This window comes from Coregonus clupeaformis, chromosome 13, assembly GCF_020615455.1.
Source record: "Coregonus clupeaformis isolate EN_2021a chromosome 13, ASM2061545v1, whole genome shotgun sequence".
Classification (NCBI taxonomy): Eukaryota; Metazoa; Chordata; class Actinopteri; order Salmoniformes; family Salmonidae; genus Coregonus; species Coregonus clupeaformis.
The window spans coordinates 33,314,928-33,342,427 of NC_059204.1; the positions used below are offsets into that span (position 1 = coordinate 33,314,928).

The following is a 27,500-nucleotide window of genomic DNA, read 5'->3' on the forward strand; positions in this document are numbered from 1 at the left end:
TAAATAGGCTATTTATTTTTGCTAATAAAAACAGAATGACAATTTACTTCAAATCCCCCAAATTGGTATGTGTTAATTGTAGGGTTGCCCATGGGGCTGGGGATCAGAAATGTCCCATGCGAGAGAGGCAGGTTGAGGTTTCCAGGGTTAGAGTAGTGCAGAAGTTGTCATATGCTGAGGCAGTGAAGAAAGTAGACGAAGATGGGTCAAGAGGGAGGGATCCTGAGAGGAGTGGCGTGAGTAGTAGATCTGTACCAGTACAGAGGGATAAACCAACAAGTGATATATGTTTCAGTAAGATTGGATATTTGGCATTTATAGCAATGGTTATCAACTGTACTGCAGGGATGGAACGTAAGTCGCAGAAAATAGAGGTTGTGGTGGCAGCTGCAGAGAGGTATTTGGGTGTGCAAGACTTTACATCAGAAGAGTTACAGGGTGTGTTAAGTGTCCCATCCTTTCAGGCTGTTGGCCTGAAGTAGAACTAAATAGATGTAAATAGTATGGTATTTATTATTCTTTTTTATGTTTTGTGAGTGTAGTGCTAGATGGTAGGGTATTAGTATTATTTTTTATTTTTTAAAGCAAAGTATTAGTCTAGAAGGTGGTCCTCTGTAGCTCAGCTGGTAGAGCACGGCGCTTGTAACGCCAAGGTAGTGGGTTCGATCCCCGGGACCACCCATACACAAAAATGTATGCACGAATGACTGTAAGTCGCTTTGGATAAAAGCGTCTGCTAAATGGCATATTATTATATTATTATAAGGTGGCGGTAATGCAACATTTATTGGATCCCAACCGCCATTAAACCTAATCGAAGAAGAAGACGTCCCCCAAATATTGCGACAGTGACGTATTCCATAACGTTGTTACAAACAAAATGGCGTCCGGCAGTGGGGTATGTATCGTCTAATTTAGAGAGGCTTTTCTGCTAATGTATAAGGTGTTATACAGGTTCTAGGGTGAAATAAACACAATTACTTTTGTATGTCATAATTCGTGTGAGAGTAGAACGTTTGAGATCAATTCTAACTATGTACAATCACCAGCCATCATGGACGTAAGCTAACCGTGCTATCGAACTAGCAAAGCTTGTGACTTTTACCAATGGCTGTTGTTTGTTTGTTTGTCTAACTCATTGGTTCTCAAACCTCTCTGGACACCCCAGATGTTTCACAATTTTGTTGTAGCCCTGAACTAGTTCACCTGATACACTTAGTCAAGGGCTTGATAATTAGTTGACAATTTGAATCCGATGTGCTAGCTCTGGAATAGATCAAGTACATGTAACGGTTGTGGTTCCCCAGGATGTTTGAGAACTGTAGGTAGTAAGTAAAAACTATAAGTAAAAGTAATTGTGCTTGAAGAAATTATGTTCTGTGTTAAAATGTACTGTCAGCGTGCATTTCTCAAACTAACTTTTTTCCTTTGATATGTTGCTAAAGTCCAGTGGTGGTGGGGGAGGTAATAGCAGCAAGAATGATTTTCGCCGAAAGTGGGACAAAGATGAGTATGAACAACTGGCTCAAAAACGTCTCGATGAGGAGAGGGACAAAAAAGATGGTAATTATACTTTCCTTTCGCCCCAGTAACTAACACATGGGAGCTAATAATATGGATTAAGTGTTTTCTCCCTAAATCATCAAACTATGGAGGCAAAATTCTAAGTGAAAGCTTCAAACTGAAGTTGATCCCCATGAATACCTGTGAGTAATGACTAGGGGAAGAACACACCCTGAACATATACATCATTATAATGCCTCCCTTCTCTCAGGCAAGCCAGCGCCCCCAGTCAAGCGGGAGCTCCTGCGACACAGGGACTACAAGGTGGACCTCGAGTCCAAGCTGGGTAAAACCATTGTTATCACCAAGACCACACCACAGGCTGAGATGGGCGGGTAAGAGGCTGGCATCCAAAGATGTTCCTGAAATGAAGTTAACACTGTATTGGCACTCCCTTATCTAAGAGCTGTATGCATTATATCATTTATGAATACAGATTAGCCCTAATTGATCTATTTGTCAGGTCCTTGTCTTTTTGACAACAGTGATACAGGTGTCTGATGATGTTCTATCTCATGTTCAGGTACTACTGCAATGTGTGTGATTGTGTTGTGAAGGATTCCATCAACTTCTTGGACCACATCAATGGCAAGAAACGTGAGTATGCACAACATTGTCATCTACATTAGAAGTGCAGCGTAGATGGCTAAATTGGTAATAATCTCTTTTCTCATCTACTTTCTCCTCACAGACCAGAGGAATCTGGGGATGTCCATGCGCGTAGAGAGATCCTCATTGGACCAGGTGAAGAAACGATTTGAAGTTAACAAGAAGAAGATTGAGGAGAAGCAGACGGAGTATGATTTTGAAGAGCGCATGAAAGAGCTTCGAGAAGAGGTCAGTGATGGGGCTAGAATACTGTCAATCTTACTCTCAGTCCAAATGGATGTAATGTGTATTAGTTTAGGTCAGGAAATAAATGCCATTGCTGGTATGACTAACACGTAAGTTAAATGACCATTTAAGCTATGCTAAAACAAATAGTGAAAGCACGTATCCCTGTCACTTCTTTTCCCAGGAGGAGAAAGCAAAGGCATACAAGAAGGAGAAGCAGAAGGAAAAGAAGCGTAAAGCAGAAGAGGATCTTTTCGAGGAGGATGATGAAATGGCTGCTGTGATGGGATTCTCAGGGTTTGGTTCCTCAAAGAAAGGCAAATGACCTAAAGACTTTCTGCATTTCTTTACACTCTACGACCTTTCCCTTTGTGGCTGATCACAAAGTAAACTTTGCTGTCTATAGTATTCTATTAGCCTGTTCCCTGATGTGTTTTAGCCAGCTATTTGTTGTCCTGAGCACGATAAAAGGGTTGGCTATAGATCAAACTGTTCTGCTACCAGGTTGGTATTCTATGATGCATCATATCCCCAAAACCCCCATTCTATTCCAAAACCAGCCCCTCAAAAAACTAAACACATGCTGTACATAGACACAGTCTGAGGAGTCCCTGAAACGGCTAGGTTTGTGGTTGATAGAATGGGATAACATGTCATAGTAATACAATTAGTAATTTATTGGGATTTTTATATCCGAATACAAGGGTAAATGTCCACTGAGATGTTTTATTTTATTTTTTATTTTATATAAACTTACAACAGGTTACCATTGACCCTTTGAAGCTTATTTTGTGTGTTCATTTATGTCAGCATTCCACTAGTTGCACTACCTATATTTTCTGTAGTGTTTTAGCGCAAATATAGTGGATGTTTAAGTTTCATCTGCTATCAAATACATCAGTTATTGGACAGTGCATTTAATTTAATTTGCCTTTTCAACTGTTGGGCCCCCAAATGACAACCTCACAACTAAATGCTTCCCTAGTAAATGTCACCTAGAAACATGGGGCAATTGTGTGTGTAGTAGTGTTTGCCTTACTCAAGACATCTGTGATTCATACAATAAATTGTTTGACTTTGTAAATCTTTTGTACTGCCATCCTTCTCAATATGAAACTATGGTGCAAACAAAAGAGGATTACTCTGGAACAAATATGCTTGCTAACAAATGTTTTAGTTATGCATTTAATAAATTGTTTAGGAAAAAAACATTGTAAAATTATCCCCAGGTTTGAACTTCATTGCCTCTGAAGTTCTGGATTGATGTTTCTGTCTGGGTTTAGTTCAGCGACTTCCTGGTGCCGTGAGGGTGTCTTAGTGTGTGTCTGATTTTGTCTATTCCTGTAAAAGACACACCACAGGGAGAGAGCGCTTGCATTATCTTTGGACCAATGTATCATTATGCATAACAAATGTACCATTCCTCTTAGCTTCCGGTGCTGAAATGACTGCAGAGCATGGGTATTATCTCACCTTGTTTCTCCATGAAGCGGGGTACACGCAGCACTCCAAAACACATGAGTATGGAGAGAAGAGGGTACATCATAGCCACTGCCCAGAAGAATAACACCAGTGCCACAATGCAATTGTTCCCCAACACCTGGAAATAATAAAAACAAAAGGAGAACAACCAACTCAGTAAATGTTGTACACCACAGCAACTATGCAGCAGAGGTTACTCCAGGGTAGTCTGTTTTATTTCTCACCTGGATATGTCCTCCAAGAGCCCCATGATCAGAGAACAAACCAGCAAGCATCAAGCCCCAGGCCCCTGGAATTAAGTATCCTGACATAAAGAGAAAGTGAGACGCATTATGATTCATGTGGTTTTGGGGATGAGAGACAATTTTTGTATTTCAACCAGAAATGTGATTCTAACCAGAGACGATGTTAAGGGGGTCATCCACATTCACAGCACAGAGGAAGCGCCGAAAGCCGATAAATAGGAGAGATCCAGTGGCCCCACACATGACTGCCACACCAGGCATGTAGGTATCTACTCCTGCACACACTGCCACCTGTAAACACCACAGAAAGACCAGACTGAGCTCAGCGTAAAAACAAATGCTTAGTTATTGATAATGCACTGGTCAACACAAGCCCCATAGATTATGTGCAGTCACAACAGACAAAACAACTCCAAGCCCCCGTAGTGTGTTACCATGCCAGCAATGGCCCCAGAGAGCATGCTGTCGAGATCATAGTAGTTCTTATCGATGCGTTGGATCATTAGTCCGTAGAGTCCTCCGCTTGTAGCGGCATGCAGCAGGTTTACAGTGCCCAGCCCCAGCAGCAGGCCCTCCTCAGCATCCAACACATGGGGGTGAGTGCCCATCACCAGGCCCAAGAACCCCAGCATTTGAAGGCATCCTCCCAGCACCACCATCTAAGAACAGTCATATACAAGGGAGACATAAGGAGTTGGTGGATGCAGAAGAATGGAACAGCATCTACTTTTGTAGTCTTCCGATGGCCTTTGCACTTGTATCCATGACTTACAGGCTGGCTGTGCTCTGTCCGTTTGAAATGGGGACTCCAGCGTCCAGCCCGTGATCCTATAACCCGCAGTGAGACAGCTGCCACTGCACCACTCAGCAAGAAGATCACACCGCTGCCTGCATAGTCCTGAATGGAAATGTGGGTCAATACGAGATCATCTCTCTGCTTGTAATGCATAGCTAAATCCTGAATTTGATTATGGTATGATATTTTTACTGGTTCACACCTGTGATGGGTAGGAGGTGGAGGTTGGACTGAAGATGCCTTGCTGGTCCCAGACCCAATGACAAGCCAGAGGGTAGATTATTCCTGAGGAAACAGAGAGACTCTCAACACAAGCCACATAACAAACCTCACCTCAAAAGTATTGAGTGGAGGGAAAGTGGCCCAAAAACAGTGGTTTTAGAATCAGTGAGTGAGAATACCTGAGAAAACATATGCGGATATGAGGTAGCCGATGGGTTCTGTCCTCTCGTTGGCGGCCCCTAGTGCCAGAGTAGTGGCCACAGCACAGCGAACATAGTTGAAGAAGAAGTTGACCATGTTTGTCTTGTTCAGTGTGAGGAAGAATTGGGTTCCGATAACAGCGTTGTGCTCCCCAAAGGCAAACGCATAGCCATGGAGAAAGAAAGCCAGCAAGGTGACAACTGAAAACAAACAAGGGATGGATGGGATTAAAAGAAGTAGTGAACTTAGCTTTACCCATTAGGCCCATTGTTTTGTTGGTTGCATTGCATAAAAACATCAATACTTTTTTCCAGCAGATTAAAGATCTTCATGACCTAAACAGTCACCTACTAATTTTCTTCTTTGACCTGTAGGCCTAACTATAGTTCACAAATGCCTACTCTGCCACATCAGTCACCAGGAAGTGGAAACTGTGCTATTGAAACAACTGCTGTCAAGACAGCAAGCAGCATGCATGCTATTGCTCCTTCTTACACTAACATGCAAGCATAAAGCTTGCAACCTGTTTATGGGTTGGTGTCAGTGGAGGCCTGTAAGCATGTGACATCTACAGTATCCTGAGATTTTTGTATTTTAATATGTTTTTAATAAAAAAATAAAAAATAAAAAACTTTATTTAACTAGGTAAGCCAGTTGAGAACAAGTTCTCATTTACAACTGCGACCTGGCCAAGATAAAGCAAAGCAGTGTGATAAAAACAACAAAACAGAGTTACATATGGGGTAAAACAAAACATAAAGTCAAAAATACAACAGAAAATATATATACAGTGTGTGCAAATGTAGCAAGTTATGGAGGTAAGGCAATAAATAGGCTATAGTGCAAAATAATTACAATTAGTATTAACACTGGAATGATAGATGTGCAAGAGATGATGTGCAAATAGAGATACTGGGGTGCAAATGAGCAAAATAAATAACAATCAGCCTCATCTCATTCAAGTCCAATTTTTAAAAATATTTTTTAGGATGTGATTGTTGATTCTTCACAGATTAAACACTCACACAATGCTCTCCTTCAAAATTAACATTTTGATATAGCAAAAAGCGCAGTTGCCTAAAAAGAATGTTTACAATTGTGGGTGTGCAGCTCAAGAACAGTGAACCTGCAAAAAATTACACTTCCATCAAACAGCATTGGGTGAACAAGATCAATTCGAACAACTTGTCATATGTGTTCGCATCTCATGAAATTAATATTTTTATCATCTCCTAGACCCGAAAATTATCTCTCAAACTGGGCAAAAAAAAGCTACCCCAAAATGTCAACTTACATGTGTCTGCTACATTTTTAAAGATGACATTGGAGACGTTCTTTGGATCTGTCTTGCCTGCCTCCACAAACGCAAACCCAAACTTGAGGCCTATAAAATCAAAGTTGAAAGTAAAGTTAGAATTTTTTTTAAATCATCAAATAATAATACTATATTTATTTTATATAGCCACCACTTTTCATACAGTATCTCAAAGTCACTTAAAAAAACTAAAACAAAAACTATTCAGGCAGCTGGCAGTTCATGGGAGATGGTCTTCCACAGATAGGAGTAACTTGAGTGTTGGTGGTGGCATCGATGGTACAGCCATCAGTCAGACAGGCAGGCCCGGAGCTTTTCATCAGGCACTTCTGTCGCTTAAGTTCACAGCTACTCCTCTGTATAGGCTGGAACATCCACCACCGAAAGTATAGCACCCACCTGGGTCATCTTTCGGCAGCTATAAGCGGCTGAGAGACCAACACACCTTGGCAGTTATCTGTAATCCCCTCACACAGTCCACGTCCATCCAGAAACGGGCAGGTGTAATAAAAAACCGGTGCTGTTGTAGATCAGGTGTTGGATGCATCATTCAAATTAGATTAGCCAGCTAGCTATAGTTAACCAAGACAAGTAAACAGACCTGCCATCGTCAGTCCTGCAACTCGATGAGTCACCAACAGATATTTTAGCCCAACCCTCACCGGGTTATCAAACCCCCCAAAATATATTTTAAAATGAAACAAAAAATACTTAAAATAACAAAAATATGTACAACATTTACAGAGCTCTCTGCCAAGGCTTCCTCATGGCGCCATGGCAACCACTGAACTAAGATTAGATAACAGTAAGAGCTTACTTTACTTACCTAGCTAGCTAGCTACGTTACCTAGCTTGCCTGTTGGACAGCCAGATTCATGAACCATACTCACACAATGCAAAGAAGCTGCAGAGGAGGATGAACGCATCATGGACAGCTATCGAGTCAGGGAAAGCCATGTCAAAAGACAGGTTTGTCTGTACAGCTAGCCAGCTGTAGCTGGTAGCATAAATAGCTAGCTACTAGCTTGCTAGCTGGTTCGTTAGCGCAACTGTTAGATAACTATGCAATGGCAAAACAAACAAGTAAACAAATAGCTAGCTAATGTTACACCTATAAGCACATTAGCTATGTGTGGCTCACGGCATCAGGCTCACAAGTGACTGATCGTGATGGAGGCAGACACGATACATACATATATTCAGGCTAGGTTGAAGATAAGTAGCTAGCTAAGTATAATTGCATTTTTTAGAACTTGCATTCAGGTGCTTCTATTACGTCAAAGATCCTTACCTGTGTGATTAGCTACTAATAATGAACCTCTGCGGAAGAGCGCGAAATGCCTGTGTGACTGGTCTTGGACCTTGCTGAAGTCTCAAGTCATTAAAGTCAAACAAATTGCTGTCAAAACCTTTGTCAGATAACATTAAATGCGTGTTCATTTTATGGTTAAAATAAAAGCAAGTAAGATTCATTTAGAATATAAATATGTCATGCATAAATCATTATTTCAGAATAACTGACATTTGAAATGAGTGGCCCAAAAAAGTTTTCTGTGTACTGTTCTCCATCCAAACTCATGAAATGTGTGGCACTTATCTAATAATAAATAAATTAACTAGTAACAACAACAATGTGTGTGTGTGTGTGTGTGTGTGTGTCATTTGGTTTATTGTGTATAGTGTTATGCTCCTATGTTAACTGGGGTTGTAATGGGCTATAACTTCTCCTTGCTATTGCCACCACTGTCATCGTCAACAGGAAACGCTTGAGAGAGTTTGCTTTCTTTCTTTTCTCAGAGCTCTCAGATAACTGACAAGCCTACCATTTAAGATATTGACATTTAAATGTTTGTGTTGCTGTTGTCTGGACTTCAGATCATTCATAACTCTTGGTGAATTGATTTCATCACCTACCAGACAATTGACACACCAAACATGATTTCACAGAACAGGAAGGAGACAAAATAGTCAAGTAATTTTCTTTCTGTAGTCCTCCTATTGCACTTGTGGTGGGTGTTGTGCTGTGTCTTTTCTGTGTGGTGAAAGAGGAACATCTTCCTATTTTATTTCTCTGAACACTTGTCAGGCTGCACACTTCCTCCCCACAGCACCAGACAGAGCATTGCCAAGGGCGTAGCAGCAAGATACAAGGAGCCATTTTCTGACAGGCCTCGAAGTCAAACATGGCTATGATATGACTGCACCGTAACAGAGGGGTTGTCCAAGCCAACTGTCTTTCAAAGGATTTTGTATTTCATTTATATTCAGAAGAAGAGAGGGGAACAATGAGTTTTGACCGTGTGCCATCCAAGTCAGTGGTAATGGGCTGGAATCCACTCCAATTGGCAGACTACATGAAGAAGGTAAGTCGTTTTCAGGTTAGATTATTGCACCTTTTGTTGACAGTTCGCAACCTGTAAATTTTTTCCTTAGTTCTCTGTCTTACAAAATCATATTCAAAACTGCTTCTCAGTATCCATATTAATTCATTTGTTTTATGCATTTACAGTTGGATTTAAGTGGCTGCGATAAAGTAATTGTGAAATGTAACATAAATGGACAAAGGTTCTTGGTAAGTGATATGAAGCAAATGTGTGTCCCCTTTCCCATGTGTTCCTTGTATAATTATTCATCTTTGATCAGGGATTAGATATTTAAACAATGCTTTGACTGTCATGTAATGTATCACTTGATGGAAATACTTAATCTATCATTTTGTAGAACATGACTGAAAATGACCATCAGAAATTCCCCAAAATCCATGCACCGTGAGTATTCATTACTTTCTCTTTCATTATGTTAAGAAAACTGAACATTTCAACAATTACATTAAACTATTTTTACATGCTCACACTGAAAACCAACATAGGCACCCAAGTAGACTAAAGCACCCTGAAAAAGTACTCCACTTTTGGGTGGACCATTGTGAGGCAAAATGAAGACCACTCAGCCTTTTATGCCCCTGAACAATGAATACGTTGGGAAGTATGATAATTGCACAGGGAGAGGAAACTATTCAACAGCGATAAAATGGAGCTACATTAGTGTTTTAGGGCAGGAAACAGAGTAAACAGATAGACAGAGAGACCAAGAAGGACCTGAGAGAAAGGGAGGAGTGTGGTAGGGTGCCTTATTTGGTCCTCTGTAGCTCAATTGGTAGAGCATGGCGCTTGTAATGCCAGGGTAGTGGGTTCCATCCCTGGGATCACTCATATGTAAAAATTTATGCACACATGACTGTGGCATTATTATTATTATTATTTTAGAGAAGAACATGTGGAGAACAGACTGAAATTGAAACTTCGATATACTTCAGATACCACATCCTGTCACAGTGGCAGACTCAAATAGAACTCACCAATCACTGCTCACAATATTGAACATATGACACATGCTCAGAACATGACTATAAGGCAGTTATTGACTGTGTCGATACACGACTGTGTGACAAAAGATGGAAACACTGTTTGTCCCAAAATATGGTAGCGGTATTGACTGCCACAATGTTGTATGCTCATTCTGCAGACTCATCTCCAAAATCTGCTGTGAAATCAACCGGAAAGAAGAAAAAAGGAGATTCTTTACTAAAAGGTGTGCACCTATTGCCATTCTTAGCTATTCAACTTTAGTAGTTTAATTCAAAGCGATATCCAAGCACAATCTTGCTCTCCTCTGTATTTTCTCCAGATCTGCAGCACCAAAATACGAACCAGGTATGGATGATTTCACATTTTTACTGACAGACCTTACCTTAGATCAAGTTATTATGATCGACAGAGAAGCAATTGGACCATGATAAATGGCTGATTTTACCATTGTACTGCTACCTACTACAGATACGCCGCAAGAGGATCAGCCCTGGGGACCGGATGAATTTGTAAGTCTATATTTGGCTATGTCACTCTACTGCATTCTATTCCTCCCTGTTTTATTCCATTGAAGTGTTCCTCCCTAGATGATTCATCTCTTCATCAGTATTTAACTTGGTTGTCTGTCTCTCCCAGGATGAGGGGAGTGACGAAGACTATGAGAATCCAGATGCTGTGGAAGATGACAGCAGTGGGGGAGATTATGAGTCACCAACAGAGGATGTTGGACGTGAGGACAGTGACAACGGCTATGAGTCACCTCCGTCTGAGGCGCCTGAAGAGTTTCCCCATCAGCTCCGTGCTGCCAAGCCCATGGCTGACGGTGAATACATTGGTACGGAGACATCAATACAACATTGCCGTGCTCAACTCCTCTCACAAACGATATATGTTGTGATTTTCAATGAATGTATGTGTTTCTGTACGTGCTTCTTTATGTATCTGTCTCTGTGTTTAGATAGTAAACCGCACCACAGTACAGCTAGAAGCCAGCCTCCTCCAACAACTCAACGCCCTGGGGCTGGACCTCCCCTCCCCTTTGCCAGTCACCCTAGTGTGAGTATGTTCCCTCTGACTTTACCCCCTTTCCACTCTCTCCCTCCCTCCTTCCAATCAGTCATTCAACATTACATTTCACTCTGATATGAGGTTTTTATAGTGTTATGATGTCATGTCATAGTATCGTGGGGACCAGGTTAGAGTTACTAGATAATCGGCTTGGTGCCATGGAGTCTACATTCCGTTATGTCAAAGGAGTTTACTGATGTTTATGATAGCATGATTGATGGACAGGATATACTGACTTGGGGTAAAGAGTAATAACATCAAAGAATGGGAGTGCCCATGATGATTACCAGATGTTCGTGGAGAGACTTGTAACAGAGTGTATATATGGAGAGAGTGGATCTTTGTTCTGGAGTTAGGGAATTTGGAAAAGGCAAAAGCTCTGTCCTTCTGTTATAACTAACCATGTTACAATATTAAATCTTGTATGAACTCCTCATCAAAAGTGTCTAAGTACATCCTTACATTCGTAATCACTTGATACCCTAGAAACTCATCATAACACACTCCTTGTATCTGCAGCTACTGCAGCCTCCCTCATCCAGAAGAGCGCAATCTCCCCAGCACCCAGGCAGAATACCTGGCAAGTGTAAGTGTACAATCTAGAATGTTAGTATCTAACTATAAATATAGCATTTGAACACTTTTTAGTCCCTTGTATTGATTTGTATCCTGTCTTTTCATATTGTTTTTTTTTAAAGTGCCTGCTCCTTCTTCAAGTGCTCCTCCTGCTCCACCAGTTGACCGCAGAAGAAAGCCCACCAAACTGGATCGCACAAGACTTGATGAATCTCCAATACCAGGTACTCTCACACCACAGGAGGCTGCTGAGGGGAGAACGGCTCATAATAATGGCCGGAACGGCGCTAATGGAATGGCATCAAACACCTGGAAACCATGTGTTTGTTGTATCTGATACCATTCCACTGATTCCGCTCCAGTTATTACCACGAGCCCGTCCTCCCCAATTAAGGTGCCACCAACCTCCTGTGTCTCACACCAATCCAAACCCAGCAAGCAAACGTTTACTACAGAAGTTGTCTGTTCCTACACCTGCCTCTCCCACAGATACATGTCATGTAACTGTTCCTCTTCCATAAGTACATTTCAATGGAAATCGCCTGGCGTGTTAATATAGAGAGGATGCTTTCTATTTATGTTAGATTTACATACTCAATCACATTTAAAGGATTTATCATCACCATAAAGCAATGATGTAATGTTTTTTTTTTATGCCCTCGTGCTGACCTGATGCTCTGTTTGTCCACACAGCAACGCAGTTAAACACAACTAATAGGGTGAGAATTCACTTTGGTTATGTTTTGATTAGTCCTATATTGTATCCAAACAACGTTATTATCATCCCTACATCATCGCAAAAATGTCACGTGAACAAACATATGCAGATAAAACCTTTTATGTTCTTGCTGAAGTTATAGTTGGCCTATATAACTGTATAACTAATAGCTATAAGCATGTCTACATATGAGTGTTTAAAGGCCATCCCAGACTCTTTGCTAATTGTTTGAAATATCAAGATTTCACAATGAAATGTATGACGTTTTTGTTTTCTCTCTCTCACGTAGCCTGCTCCACATTCATGGAGGTAAAGAATACTTATTTTGGTTCTATACTGCTTTCCAATCATATGAGTTCTCGCAATTCAATTTCATAATGTCATTGACAATGCACCTCCTTCCCTGTTTGAATGGTGAGTATATTGAATCATGAGTATATTCACAACCCTTGACTTTTTCAGAAATGTGTTGTGTTACAAAGTGGGATTAAAATTGATTTAATTGTCACCACCTTGCTTGAAAATATGAAGAGTGGTACTAAGTGATGTGTTGTGTTGGATTTGCCCCAAACATAACGCTTTGTATTCAGGACATAAAGTTCATTTCTTTGCCACATTTTTTGCAGTTTTACTTTAGTGCCTTATTGCAAACAGGATGCATCTTTTGGACTATTTTTAATCTGTACAGGCTTCCTTCTTTTCACTCTGTCAATTAGGTTAGTATTGTGGAGTAACTACAATGTTGTTAATCCATCTTCAGTTTTCTCCTATCACAGCTATTAAACTCTGTAACTGTTTTAAAGTCACCATTGGCCTCATGCTGAAATCCCTGAGCGGTTTCCTTCCTCTCCGGCAACTGAGTTAGGAAAGACGCCTGTACCTTTGTAGTGACTGGGAGTATTGATACACCAACCAAATTGTAATTAATAACTTCACCATGCTCAAAGAGATATTCAATGTCTGCTTTTTTAATATTTTTACCCATCTACCAATAGGTGCCCTTCTTTGCTAGGCATTGGAGAACCTCCCTGGTCTTTGTGATTGAATCTGTGTTTGAAATTCACTGCTCGACTGCGGGACCTTACAGACAATTGTATGTGTGGGGTACAGAGATCAGGTAGTCATTAAAAAATCATGCTAAACACTATTACTGCACACAGAGTTTGTCCATGCAACTTATTATGTGACTTTTTTTTCTCCTGAACTTATTTAGGCTTGCCTTAACAAAGGGGTTGAATACTTATTGACTCAAGACATTTCAGTTTTTAATTTTTAATTAATTTGTAAAATTCCACTTTGACATAATGGGGTATTGTGTGTAGGCCAGTGACACAAAATCGAAATTTAATTAATTTTAAATTCAGGCTGTAACACAACAAAATGTGGGGAAAGTCAAGGGGTGTGAATACTTTCTGAAGGCACTGTACACCACATTTGTTGTACATATATTCAGTTTCTAAAGCGGTGCCTTTTCTCAAGAAATGAACCAAGCTTTAACTTCCTGTATTGGTAACTACACTGTCCAGTTTGGGAACCTCTTACTTCACAATGCTCCTATTTCCAGGCCTCAGGCAGAAGAGAGGGGTCCAGACCCTCCCAGAATGGCCAAACCTCCCCTCCCTCAGTCAAGTAGTGTCAGCAGGAGCAGCTCGTCGGTGGGCAGAGCCCCGCTGAACAACAACAGGTCTGCAGTGCACCTAGCCTTCCTCCATCCTTCATACAGCACAGCTCCAGACACACATCATGAGTCATATCGACTACGCATCAACTGATTCTTCAATTATCACACTGTGGTTCAGTGGTTAGTTAAGCAATGAGGCCCGAGATGGTGTGGTATACGACGCAACGCGGAGTGCCTGGATACAGCCCTTAGCCATGGTATATTGGCCATATACCACAAACCCCCGAGGTGCCTTATTGCTATTATAAACTGGTTACCAACGTAATTAGAAAAAAGTAAAAAATACATACATATACCTGTGATATACAGTCTGATATACCATGGCTTTCAGCCAATCAGCATTCATGGCTCGAACCACCCAGTGTATAAGGAAGTACACTCAAACAGGAATAAATATTTATTTACTATTTACTGACTTTATTTTCCCTGTGGGAAAATGTTGTTGCAGTGTCATGTACACGTTTAAAGTGCCATTTTAAATACAAAACAAATTGACAATACAACTTTAATAACAATTACATACCAATAAAAAAAGAGACTAGCCTGCTGGCCTTACTGGGTCAATAGGAACATTAGCCAGAGATATTTAGGAAGGATATCACACCTGGCACAAATGATTGTCTAGTTCTGTTTTTCCTACCGAGGGGTGCCCTATACCTGCACCCAGAGGGGAGTAGTTCAAAGTCCGGGTACATGTTGGTGGCTTGGGTCTAAAATGATTTGTTCAAAGTCCGTGTACAGGGGGTGGCTTGGGTCTAAAATGATTTTGTGAGCCTTACAGAGGGCCCTGATCTTAAAGATCTCATCCAGACCTGTCTGTTTGACTCCAAGTACCTTGCTTGCTGTGGTGAAAATCCTTCTCAGCATTTTTCTCTGGCTGACAGTGGCATTTCCAAACCAACAAACAATACAAAATGTTAAAATACCCTCAAATGGGGTGGCGGAGTGGAATTGCGGTTGTTTAGTTAGTGGGAGCTAATTGAGCTGGGGTGAATCACTGCCACAGATCACAGCTTTGTAGGACCTTTACTTGTTGTAGAAAGGAGAAACTCTGCATCTCAAGATGTGTACTGTTTTATAATTACCCTTCCAGTCTTCCATCTGTGTTTTGTTTGATTTGTTGGTTGTTGCACATACAGGATTTGGCTAAATCTTTGTGCTCGCTTATTGAGTTTAACACTAAGAAACAATATGCAAGTGAATATAGCAACTCATTCAACTGTAATTTCCATTTGTGTTGCAGATATGTGCCTGATGCAAGAAATGAGGTAAGGGTATGTCATGGTGTACACGTGGTGACATCACCATGATGGTGGGAGTTGCTGATAAGGATTTTCAAACTGTGCCTTTTTATCGTAACTGAGAAAAGGCGGTAGTTCCCCCTCATAACATGTTTAATCTTATGTCATCAACAGGTACAAGATGATGGTAAGACGTTTTCTGAAACCTTTTTCTACTTGTTAAGGGAACTTTACATTGTACTTAATCTTCATCCTGTTTTAAATTGAAGGACTATGCAGTCATAGTGATTGCATTAGTCTATCTCTCTTCCAGTGCCCATGCCCAAACCATACAACTCCAACACATTTCCTAGACCAGGGCACCCTAGACCAGCGCTCCCCGGACTATCTTTACATTCAGACAAGTAAGATCAGTTTTGTCATGTCAAAGTTGGGAATGAAAATGCTACTAGGCTAACATGGAGGACAGAACGTTGCAGAGGTGATGGAATCATTAAAAGGTATACACATTTGAATGGTAATCTGCAAACTGTTGTTCCATCTCTCTCCAGCTTTCCTCCTAATATCGCTTCAACTGCATCTCTACCTTCAAAACTGCAGGCACTGCAGGAATGTGAGTGCTGTGTTTTCACTTCAGTGCCCATCATTAAACACTACCCTGTTAAAAGATACTGTACAGAGTGTAAATATAACAACTTCTCCTTTTGATAACTGGTATGATTCTCCTTTCTTTCTTTCTTTCTTTCTTTCTTTCTTTCTTTCTTTCTTTCTTTCTTTCTTTCTTTCTTTCTTTCTTTCTTTCTTTCTTTCTTTCTTTCTAAGCCATCTCACCCAGGAACAGTTCTAGGATAGTGCCAGACAGACACATTATGCTCGCTCCGCCTCCTGCGCAAGCTTCTATCCCCCCACCTGCAGACCTAGAGGATGAACAGGTGATCCCCCACCACACAGACAGTCAGACAGACAGACAGACAGACAGACAGATTCTCGAATACTTACTGTATGTTGGACCTGGTCTAGTGACTTGCAAAGCTCAGTAGGTGGCGCCATTGCATTGTTATTCTAAGGGAGTATTGTACATTCAGGCTGTCAACCCCTAGTCTCAACAGCTGTGTTGAGCAGAGCCCTTTGACTCTAAGACTAGTCAGCTCTTCTTGAATAGATCAAATATTTCACTAGGTCCTCATACAATACTGTATGTGCAAATAATAGTCATTTGGAGCATTTAACAACTCACTTCTATTGAACAATGTGGAAACATGGATTTTTGGTTAATGTGGTTTTTTGTCTGAAGCCTATCACAGAAATTAGTAACAGGTCACAAAGTCACAATCCCATATGATTGATGTGTGATTGTGTTCCTGTGTGAATATGTAGGACCTGAACCATCAGTGGTACGTTGGGCAGGTGACACGGGGCCAAGCAGAGGGCTGTCTCAGACAGGTCAACAAGGTCAGACGTCTTCTGCTGCCAACATCACTCACACACCTGGTTGACTGTAATAACGGGCAAACTGTCACTCACACACCTGGTTGACTGTAATAACGGGCAAACTGTCACTCACACACCTGGTTGACTGTAATAACGGGCAAACTGTCACTCACACACCTGGTTGACTGTAATAACGGGCAAACTGTCACTCACACACCTGGTTGACTGTAATAACGGGCAAACTGTCACTCACACACCTGGTTGACTGTAATAACGGGCAAACTGTCACTCACACACCTGGTTGACTGTAATAACGGGCAAACTGTCACTCACACACCTGGTTGACTGTAATAACGGGCAAACTGTCACTCACACACCTGGTTGACTGTAATAACGGGCAAACTGTCACTCACACACCTGGTTGACTGTAATAACGGGCAAACTGTCACTCACACACCTGGTTGACTGTAATAACGGGCAAACTGTCACTCACACACCTGGTTGACTGTAATAACGGGCAAACTGTCACTCACACACCTGGTTGACTGTAATAACGGGCAAACTGTCACTCACACACCTGGTTGACTGTAATAACGGGCAAACTGTCACTCACACACCTGGTTGACTGTAATAACGGGCAAACTGTCACTCACACACCTGGTTGACTGTAACAACGGGCAAACTGTCACTCACACACCTGGTTGACTGTAATAACGGGCAAACTGTCACTCACACACCTGGTTGACTGTAATAACGGGCAAACTGTCACTCACACACCTGGTTGACTGTAATAACGGGCAAACTGTCACTCACACACCTGGTTGACTGTAATAACGGGCAAACTGTCACTCACACACCTGGTTGACTGTAATAACGGGCAAACTGTCACTCACACACCTGGTTGACTGTAATAACGGGCAAACTGTCATTCACACACCTGGTTGACTGTAATAACGGGCAAACTGTCATTCACACACCTGGTTGACTGTATTAACGGGCAAACTGTCATTCACACACCTGGTTGACTGTAATAACGGGCAAACTGTCATTCACACACCTGGTTGACTGTAATAACGGGCAAACTGTCACTCACACACTGTACTCACAGATTCATCGTGACAATGTTTTTTGAAGGGACAATGCAATATCATGTATAGTCCAATGTCCAAAATGACAATATACTGTATATATATTTAGAAATGTGTATAGTTCACCAGTACTCTTTGGTGATAGAATACAACACACACACCACTATAATGTGCAATGTTTTTCTGTTTCATTTGCTGTTTAGGATGGTGCATTTCTGGTACGGGACAGTTCGAAGCGCTCGTCCGTCCAGCCCTACACGCTCATGGTGCTCTACCAGGACAAAGTTTACAACATACAGATCCGCTGTGAACAGAATGAGTTTCTGCTGGGGACTGGACTGAAGGTCTCAGAGGTGACAATATCAGCCTCATTTATCCTGACTATGGCCAAGAGGTCACCTGGTCAGAAATGAACTCATATCCCTAATTATGACCAGTCAGAGTAATATGTGTAATTTTAAATCATATTATCAATCACTCTGAGGACGGAGTAGTGAGCTTTGTGAACTGGATCCATTAATCTGTAATCTGAAAGTTTGTTGTATAGTAATTTTTACCAAAACATCAACTACGAGATTTGATTAGATGTACAGACAACCATCTTTATATTTATGTTTCAGCTTCTGTTATGACACGGCTCAATGAACCCCTGCTAATGTATCGGCTCATGTTTTATGTTCCAGACCTTTCCGATGGTGGCAGACATCATCGCCCATTACAGACAGTCACCACTTCTGCTGATTGATGCTAAGAACCGGGGATCAGGACAGCAGAGCCAGTGTCCCCTGATCTACCCAGCAGGTAGAGCACTAGCACGTCACTATCCATCTTTTTAACAGACAGCTGGGGGAGGGAGAACAATAACATGAATCAATATTCAAGATTCACAGTGGTTTTAATGGACTGCCACTAACATTATGGGGGAAGGAGTAATGCAACCTTTGAATTCCAGTTCACAGTCTTTACATGTAAGGTCATTTCATGTAAAGACAAGTGACTCTTGGATGGAGATGGTAGGTGCAGTAGCACTCTGTCAACTGTTCACTGTATGGACCTCAGAAAGAAAAGGCCATATACAATACAATAATATTTGTAGTTTTTGTCTCAGTGTGTATTTTTATTTCAGTATGGAAAGCACAGAAACTAAAAATGTCCATGTGAGTAGTTCTGTAAATGCTTGTGTTTGTTTGTTATTTCCCTGTTACATGCAACGGAAAGGTCTAGATAGCTGCTAGCTCTGCTATGAATCAGAAGCAGCATACATTATCCAAGTAAGGAGATAGTGGTGTAGACAGTCAGTCACAACTGCTGAGCTTTCATAATATCCTTTTTTTTTTTTTTTTTTTTTTTGCATTGTTTAATGGTTAAATGAAAACTATATTCTTCAATCTCTGACACTGTATGTTCTATAATGTAGCTGTTTATCAATGTTTCAAATAAACTTTTGCATTTTTTTATTGGAAACTTGTGGCATAAATTCTACAAATCATTGGTCATAAATGGCGGCACACTAGAAAAACTTCACTGACCTCTGTGGCAAATTCTCCATATCTTTTTCATTGACTTTATGTCACCAACATCCATTGTTTCTCTAACTTGCCTGAAGAATAGAAGATGACCAAAGGCTCCTCACTGCTGATCTGGCATTGTCATATTAGGACAGTGAATACGAAAGCGTGTCGGATCTGCACTACTCACCTGTTGTGAAGTACAATGCCTCACCATCGGTATCATTATTAGAATCAGACTGTGTATAAAACCTTTATGTCCCTAATCGCTCTCATTTGTCTGTTGTAATTTACACAAGCCTTGTCATTTGGAGTGTGAAGATCTTAAGCGTCCAGTATGTAAAATACAATAGCAGACAATATAAACCCCCTGGAGGGACAGATGTGCCGTTATGTCTGTGTCAGCACCAGAGGAGAGGATTACTATAATCACACTAACTGCCATCCTCGGTAGCCTCCAAGATTTGTGTCTTTGAAATGAATCATGGAACACTTAACCTGTCTTTGCAAGGTCATAGTCTCTAAGCGGATAACGTGGGATATATCTTTGGGAGGAACTTCCAAATTCACAAATGATGAAAAGCAGAAACAATCAAACTGCCATCATGTCTCCGGCCAACTTCAAGCGTGGATTACAGGACACATGACTGTGCAGAAACGTTTGCAGTAAAACAAGCACATCAGCTCTTCTAAGCCTGCATGGATCACTGAACTGAGGCATGTAATCATAACGTTCCTGAAACACTCATCTCATATTTATGTTTCCACCCATTGCGGTACATACTACTGTCTCCCGTAAAAAGTAGTTATTCCGCATTAAAAAAAAGAAGCCATAGTAATCAACCAGCGTGTAGATTGCCAAATATCTTCGTGCCCACTCCGCTCTTGCGTATCCTATTATGGGCATTGAAGACCACGCTACAATGGAAAAGTATTAATTGCTGGCGTCCCCGGCGATGGCCATTTATGAATTAAACTACGAATATAGGTTCCTATAGGAGAAAAACCAAACAGTTTAGAGAAATTTCAGAACTGCTAATGATATGTAATTATTGTTAGCTTTAAAGGTCCATACGCAGAGAAATAACACAATTTTATGTTTTAAAGTAATTTAATATGGAGAACATGGCATTCTTTAAAGCATTATTTGTGCGGGGTAAATAAATGATATTAAAATCATCCATGGAGATGGTTGTTGCGCCAACCCAAGTTACCACGCGAAGACAATGAAACGTGTGTCGGAAGTAAACGGGAGCGGCTGATGTAAATCTGACACGGGTTGGCTAAAGAAAGGGCAGGCAGAATACAAATAGTTTTAACAATCATATCTGTTTTGACGATGAAGGTGTTAATGGGCAGAGTATTAATGGCTTCACACCCAACCCAATTCGTTGTATTTATAACAACTGCTTCTGAATAAAGACCTATCTAAATTTCACCAAGCATTATGTCTAAAATGTTTGTGACATCTAAGAAATGGACAAGGAAAAAAGTTTTGGGAGAGAAAAAATATACAATTCAGAACCAAGAAAATCATGTATACGAAGAAGCCTAAATGCAGTTTCCCCTTGGAATGTTGAGCGCTTGAAATCACATTTGAAGTGATTGCCTATTTGAGCCTATCATCATATATCACATATTGCCCATACATCCATGTAAGAAAAAAACAAATACATGTACAAACTTAAAATTCAATTGACATTCAATTATCCTTTCATATTATGTTATATTTATATATTATATTTGAGTCTTGAAATGGTTCTACATTAAATTACTATAACCTTTGTAAATGTAGCACCCATTTCCCATTATGCTGTAAAATAACCACTTTTAAAATGTTCTTAAGCATAGTGACTGGGTGGATGTCAAATTAAAATAGCTAAACATTTCACAGAGCTTAGACTAACTACTGGTGGAGTACTGGTGGAATTCCACCTCCTCCTATTCAAGGGGAATCCTCCACGCCTAAACTCACTCAATAGCATGGTCACAGAAACACCCAATCAGAGAAGACGTGGGTGTTGCTGTAGTACTATAAATTGACCAGGTGAGACAGGTGTCAGGTTGTGATGCACCTTACTGGACACAAAAGTATTGAACAGAGTGAAAGGCAAAGACCTCTCAGCTGGAAACAGAGGAACAGATAATACTGAAGAGGATTTTTTTTTACCAGAGCCATTTATTAGACTGAAGAGACCAGCTGCCAATCCAAGGATCAGTCTGTGGGTGAGCATGATGTCGTTTGTGCCACGGGGCCTCTCCCCACCTCCATGTGGGACCCAGTACACCAGCCTCGAACAGGAGCCTCCAGAGTTCAGCCTGTACAGCGACAACATCTACAGCCCTCCAGCACTGCCTGGCCCACAGCAGGCCACCCCTACTGCCTACGACCTGGGAGACTACACCAGCCCTCCTTCCAACCCTTACTTGTGGTTTAACGGCCCAGAGCTCAACAGTGTTCCCTACCTAGGGGGACCCACGGGGCCAATCTGTGGGCCCTATGTGCCCCAACTCTACAACATGCAGAGGCCCTATCTGGGTGCTGGCGGGCCGGGGGGTGGTGTAGGGGACCTGAGCTGGTTCTCCATGCCCTCTCAGGAGGAGCTGATGAAGCTGGCCAGGCCACCATACTCCTACTCTGCCCTTATTGCCATGGCGATCCATGGGGGCCAAGACAGACGGCTCACCCTGAGCCAGATCTACCAATATGTAGCAGACAACTTCCCCTTCTACAACAAGAGCAAGGCCGGCTGGCAGAACTCTATCCGCCACAATCTCTCCCTCAATGACTGCTTCAAGAAGGTGCCCCGAGATGAGGATGATCCAGGTAAGAACATTTGTTCCATGCCTACACAATGTTTGATTTACAAAAGGGAAATGTATACACTTACAGTATAACCTTAAAAAAAAAGTGTAATGTGTCTCAGACAGATGCCTAATTATGTAAGAGCAATTCCTTAACAAAAATGTATTATGTGACTTCTTACAGGCAAGGGTAACTACTGGACCCTGGACCCCAACTGTGAGAAGATGTTTGACAACGGCAACTTCCGTCGCAAGAGGAAGAGGAAGTCGGACTCCCTGCCTGGCGAGGGGGGCTCCTCAGGTTCTGAGTCGTTAGAGTCCAGCCCCAAACACCACAACAACATGAATGACGTGTCCAGCTCCTCTGACCGCGGCCCCTCCCCAATCTCCTCAGCCCCCTCCCTCTGCCTGAACAGCTTCCTGTCTCAGATGGCTGAAGTGGGGATGGAATCAAACACAGTAGCGGCAGATACCCTCCACAGACCCAGCCTGGCTATAGAGCTGCCCCAACGGGCCTCTCCGGCCCAGGGATACGGCTCCTACTCCCCCAATGCTGCGATGCCTCAGTGGGAGGTCTGTATGTCCCATCCACAGCAGCCTACCATTTCCTCCTCTCCTCCCCTCTACCCTGCGGGCTACAGTGACTCTGTCCTCACCCAGCTCAGCAGCCAACTATATCCAGCCCTGGACTCTGCCTCAATGCTTTACCCACGGGAAGGCACAGAGGTGTAAAACACAACTGATAGATCTACTGGGTCATTCCACCAATTAGGTGCCTTTTGAGTACTTTAACTTGTTGAAAAAAAAAGTTTAATTTCACCTACTTTTAACATTCTGTCTTTAAGAGCACTGGTTCAACTTAATAATAAAAAAAAGTTAAATAACAAAAATACTATAGTAAGGCCTATTAAGTGCCAAATAAAGTAACAGGGTTGACTGTAACAGGGTTCACACTTCTAATCTGATCTTAAATCAGCCATAAATCCCCTTGTGACAGGGGGAATGGAAGCTTGTTGTGTGCAACAGGGAGGGGCAATTGAATTCAAGCTTCACTAACTTTTATTGTTAAAACATTTCTAGCCTGTCTATCTATGGGTAACAGGGTTGACATATTATTCTCAACCCGCTCAGTTTTCCACCACCAAAAACTAGAAACTGACAAAAAAATGTAGAGCCAGCTTACCTGCTTTTATGCTATGATTTGACTATTAGATGTCCAATGTCTCTTTTGAAAAAAAAATATTTAAAAAGGAATAGTTTCACCATATTAAAACAAAAGTTCAGTTCACGTAACAGGATTGACCTTAAAATGAATCACTAATATCATTAAATAAATAATAATCTTCAGAAATGATTTTGTCAAACCAACAAAATAACCAGGGCTTTACAATGATGGTGAAAACTTTGGAGAAATGTTGGGGTTAAGTGGGTTAAAATCTTCCTAGAAGTCACAGAGGATGAACAGAGGGACGTGTCAAAATGCTGAATTTCGTCACTTTAGCAAGTCTTTATTCATACAGAAATCAGATGTATTGAATTTTCCATGTGGTCTATATTAAAGGGCACGTCATTTAATATAACAGGCTTTTAAATATTTATGCACAATTTCTACTTGAAGTATCAAAGGGACACAAAAGGCACTCATTTCGTGGAACAACTGTACTGTCTAGTGTGCACCATAGGGCAGCTTGCCTTCGACAAACTCTCACCAGAACGTCTTCCCCAGCAGAGAATGAAAGTGCACTGAACTCATACTAAAGAGTGGGTGATTTACAATGGTTTTTTTTTCTCTCTTAATTGATTGTACATATGTATATTGTTTGCGGATCCATATTTTGTCTTCGTAATTTCAACTGAACTATCTGTAAAATGTTTATTGAGGGATTCTTGATTTTAATAAAAACTTGTGGGTTGTGTATGTGTTGTACATAAATGTCCTGTCATCAGGCTTTTTCATATTGCTAAAATAAAGAACAGTAAAAACAAGACATTCTCACTGCTATTTTTCTGGGAGTATTTATTGCATGAAAACTGAATAAAAGAGAGAAATACAGTATATGGTCACACTATAAACCCCAAAACATTATTTGGATCGTGATTAATTCTGAAATCCCTATTTAGCATGGTACGTATCATGCAGTTTGATCAAGATTTGATTGCCAGTGCTTTTGGTTGAGATAAGACAAGTCAAGCTCCCATTACAGTCAATGATCCACGTCAGAGAGACAGGTTGTGAAATGAGGGAGGTAAATAAACCGTTAAACAACACTCTAAACAGGGGGGGAAAAAAAGACAGGTTTGACAACCAGCTAACTAAAAGATAGACGCAACAGAACTTGTTCCTCAAGGTTCCCCTCTGCTCCCACTTTACTGCCACGCTCCCTCTCCTCACACCTGACCCTTTATTTGCCCCTCTTGGGTTCAGGGTGTAAACCCATGCCTCTCAGCATCAGTCAGACATGCTTTTGGAGACCTAATAACCTATTTAACAGATTGATTTCCTTTTACACTATATATGAACAGGACTTCTTAGAAGGCTATTTGCAATTGTGTTATTTTTCCCATATTGGCAAATACAATCTTTAAAGGCCCAGTGTAGTCAAAATTCTGTTTTTCCTGTGTTTTGTGTCATATTGTACAACAGCTGATATAACTAACACTGTAAAAGTGTGGGGGGAAATGTGTCAGTGTTGGTTTCTGATAGTTGCTGGATGAAAATACAATCTACACAGGACCTTCTAATCAGCCTGTTTGCATTGGCGGGAGTTTCGGTTTGCCTGGTGACATTACCAGGCGGTAAATTGGTTAATAGACCAAACACAAAGACAGTTCCAAACCTCCGCCAATAACAGCTAGTTTTAAGTTTTCCCCTCCCAACTCAGACCACTCCCAGATAGTCCTAGCAAAATTCTTGCTTGAGAAATAGTTTTTTTTTTAGCTTTTTTGTCAATTTTAATGGAACATTATTACAGTAAGGTATTTTAATTGTTACCCAGAAATGATTTGATAAAGTCGGCTGTATTGGGCCTTTAAACAACTCCATTAACTTTTCTGCAAGGGTTTGGAGGTGGGTGTGGCATTTCAACTTTGGATGACCTCAACTTTGGATGTCCTCAACTTTTGATGGCCTCTCCTTCTTGAGTTTTCTCCTAAAACGTACACTACACACCTGTCCCGTTTCTGCCCCACCCACTTCACAATTCAAATTTAGTTCTGTTCACATTCTTAAATGTAGTCTTCAAGATCTTTCTAGCACACCATTGGCTTGACACGTCTTTTAGCTTTTCTATGCCATTTTGTAGAGTACACCCAACTGTACAGCATGGGAAGGTGAAAGTAGACTCTTCTCACAACAAGTTAGTTTGACAGTTGACAGTATTATACTTTTTTTCAGTGCATTACATGTTTGGCATGTATCTATTTGCTTTAACAATTTTCTTTCATCTCAGCACAAAGTAAAAACTGCTGACAGTAACACAATAAAATCTCACACCTCCAATATTCACACAAGCTGAAAAAACATGTCACCTCAGCAGATTCAATTGAGGAAGTCTGTGAGATGATAAGGTCAACATCTGTAGCCCAACGCTTAGCGCCATGGGAACCAGAGCACACCATGTCTCCCTCGGAGTAGCAGGTAACAAATGGGGACTGGAGAACAGGTTTGAGGATCCATTCCCATGTCTATCTTTGGCCAGGAAGAATCTGTGGAGAGGCCCGAGAGAAACATCGAGTGAGAAAATGAAGGGAGTAGTGGGGAGAAAGGGGGAAGTGTTTAACGATCACACTCACAGATCACCACTTGGAGAGAGGGACAGGGGGGTAATGATCCTCTACACTCTACAGGCCTCAGCGCCGTCCAATCCCTCTCTCCTCTCTCCACCCCCCTCATTCCATTCCTCTCCTGTTACTACTAGTTTGGAGGGAGAGTGAAGGGAAAAGAGCGTTCCCGTAACACGGAGGCATGATCACTTGTCTAAGTCGTCTTGGTTGTGTGATACTCATGGGTTTAATCAGTCGCCTCTGTTGTTTACTTTGATTGTGTCAAACGTCAATGTGTGCCCTTACTCTTACTTGTGCCAAGCAAAAATCCACACTTCTGCAGTATCTCAAATGTAAGATGTAAGAGTGAGTCCAGTCAAAGTCCAGTCATAGATTTCAATTTTGATAGCCTGAGATCGATGACATCAGTTAAAAGAGGCCTCATGATAAGGTAAGGAGGAGTCATGTGAAATTCAGTAATTACCCCACCTTGCCTCATTAGCCTAGTGAACCCTCAGAGAGGCAAGTGTTCAGTCCCTCTGTCAGCAGATGATAACAGCAGGCTCGTCATTACCCAGTCAACACTGGTAAAGATGACGTGCCACACATCTCTATCTATAGCCCCATGCCCTCCACCACCCCACCCACATGCTCCAGGATCTCCGTCCTCGTGTTTATTGACACAATACTATGATCCACTATCTTGACTTGATGAAACTGCCCTCCCCCTTCAGATGTCGAGGTGATTGATAAACGACCAACGACAGCGTAGGTGCCCTGTGTTTATGGTCTTGTGCCTCTTCAACTGTATCTGTCAGTGTTGCTTGTGAGGAAATCTAGAGATTTTGCCTTTGGTGTTCTGCATAACAGTAGTAAAAAAAAGAAACTTTACATTATTTTAGCAAACACTGTTATCCAGAGCGACTTACAGGAGCAGTTAGGTTTACGTGCCATGCTCAAGGACACATCGACAGATTCTTCACCTTGTCGCCTCAGAGGATTCAAACCAACGACGTTTCGGTTACTGGCCCAACTAGGATACCTGCCGCTCTCATCTCAATCCACATATTGTATACTCTAACAAACTCAGGCCCCCTAAGTATTTAAAAAAAAATCTTAGCCAGGCCAATTTAATTAAGGTAAATACAATTAAGGTAAATACAATTGTAGACAGGATAGTTTTCCATGATTTCACCCCCATTTTTCATGTAAAAACCCATTATGTAACAGATAAACAACTGCCAGATGGGTGCAAATGAGGGCCTTAATCTGTCCTGTGTGACATGTAGAATGTGCCTGAGGTCCGTCTCTAGTTTACATGTGTATCTAGCTCACAGCATGGGCCTGTCTGAGGCTGGGCTGGCTGGTCTAGTCTATGAGACCAGGCTGGTCTGAGGCCAAAGGGGACAAACGGCAACCTAAAACCCTGCCCCCTCTACCTGCTGTTTACATCTCTCTGCTTATCCACCAGCTCAGTCCAGTGGTGACGCATCATTCAGGGCAGGTGGGGCAGCTCAAAAATAAAATAAAACACAACCTAATTATTATTATTTTTTAAATATATGTAAGTTATTTAGGCATTAATACGTGTCACAC

General features: G+C 41.4%; 4 protein-coding genes across 4 annotated transcripts; 3 read left to right on the plus strand and 1 right to left on the minus strand.

Annotated features, from left to right (window-relative positions):
- Positions 1 to 834: 834 nt before the first annotated feature.
- Positions 835 to 3,481, plus strand: zmat2 (zinc finger, matrin-type 2). The gene is made up of 6 exons (XM_041893522.2): positions 835 to 898; positions 1,446 to 1,563; positions 1,775 to 1,898; positions 2,087 to 2,160; positions 2,255 to 2,400; positions 2,582 to 3,481. Exons 1-6 carry the CDS (start codon positions 881 to 883, stop codon positions 2,720 to 2,722), a joined length of 621 nt encoding a protein of 206 aa, XP_041749456.1. The 5' UTR covers positions 835 to 880; the 3' UTR covers positions 2,723 to 3,481.
- Positions 3,482 to 3,552: 71 nt separating this feature from the next.
- On the minus strand, positions 3,553 to 7,916 carry LOC121579169 (putative ammonium transporter 1). The gene is made up of 10 exons (XM_041893521.2): positions 7,549 to 7,916; positions 6,638 to 6,727; positions 5,322 to 5,543; positions 5,123 to 5,205; positions 4,897 to 5,022; positions 4,559 to 4,783; positions 4,277 to 4,415; positions 4,104 to 4,183; positions 3,871 to 3,997; positions 3,553 to 3,738 (listed from the first exon to the last, which is right to left on the minus strand). The coding sequence occupies exons 1-10, from the start codon at positions 7,613 to 7,615 to the stop codon at positions 3,677 to 3,679; spliced, it is 1,221 nt and encodes a 406-aa protein (XP_041749455.1). The 5' UTR covers positions 7,616 to 7,916; the 3' UTR covers positions 3,553 to 3,676.
- A 618-nt stretch (positions 7,917 to 8,534) lies between these two features.
- LOC121579171 (lymphocyte cytosolic protein 2) lies at positions 8,535 to 19,293 on the plus strand. The gene is made up of 21 exons (XM_041893523.2): positions 8,535 to 9,021; positions 9,168 to 9,230; positions 9,380 to 9,426; positions 10,184 to 10,249; positions 10,346 to 10,371; positions 10,495 to 10,535; positions 10,663 to 10,861; positions 10,985 to 11,082; positions 11,614 to 11,680; positions 11,793 to 11,894; positions 12,364 to 12,389; positions 12,678 to 12,697; positions 13,953 to 14,072; positions 15,313 to 15,337; positions 15,485 to 15,497; positions 15,624 to 15,714; positions 15,862 to 15,923; positions 16,133 to 16,242; positions 16,688 to 16,762; positions 18,033 to 18,182; positions 18,513 to 19,293. The coding sequence occupies exons 1-21, from the start codon at positions 8,944 to 8,946 to the stop codon at positions 18,663 to 18,665; spliced, it is 1,632 nt and encodes a 543-aa protein (XP_041749457.1). The 5' UTR covers positions 8,535 to 8,943; the 3' UTR covers positions 18,666 to 19,293.
- Positions 19,294 to 21,413: 2,120 nt separating this feature from the next.
- LOC121579172 (forkhead box protein I1-ema) lies at positions 21,414 to 23,073 on the plus strand. The gene is made up of 2 exons (XM_041893525.1): positions 21,414 to 22,164; positions 22,327 to 23,073. Exons 1-2 carry the CDS (start codon positions 21,570 to 21,572, stop codon positions 22,872 to 22,874), a joined length of 1,143 nt encoding a protein of 380 aa, XP_041749459.1. The 5' UTR covers positions 21,414 to 21,569; the 3' UTR covers positions 22,875 to 23,073.
- Positions 23,074 to 27,500: the final 4,427 nt, after the last annotated feature.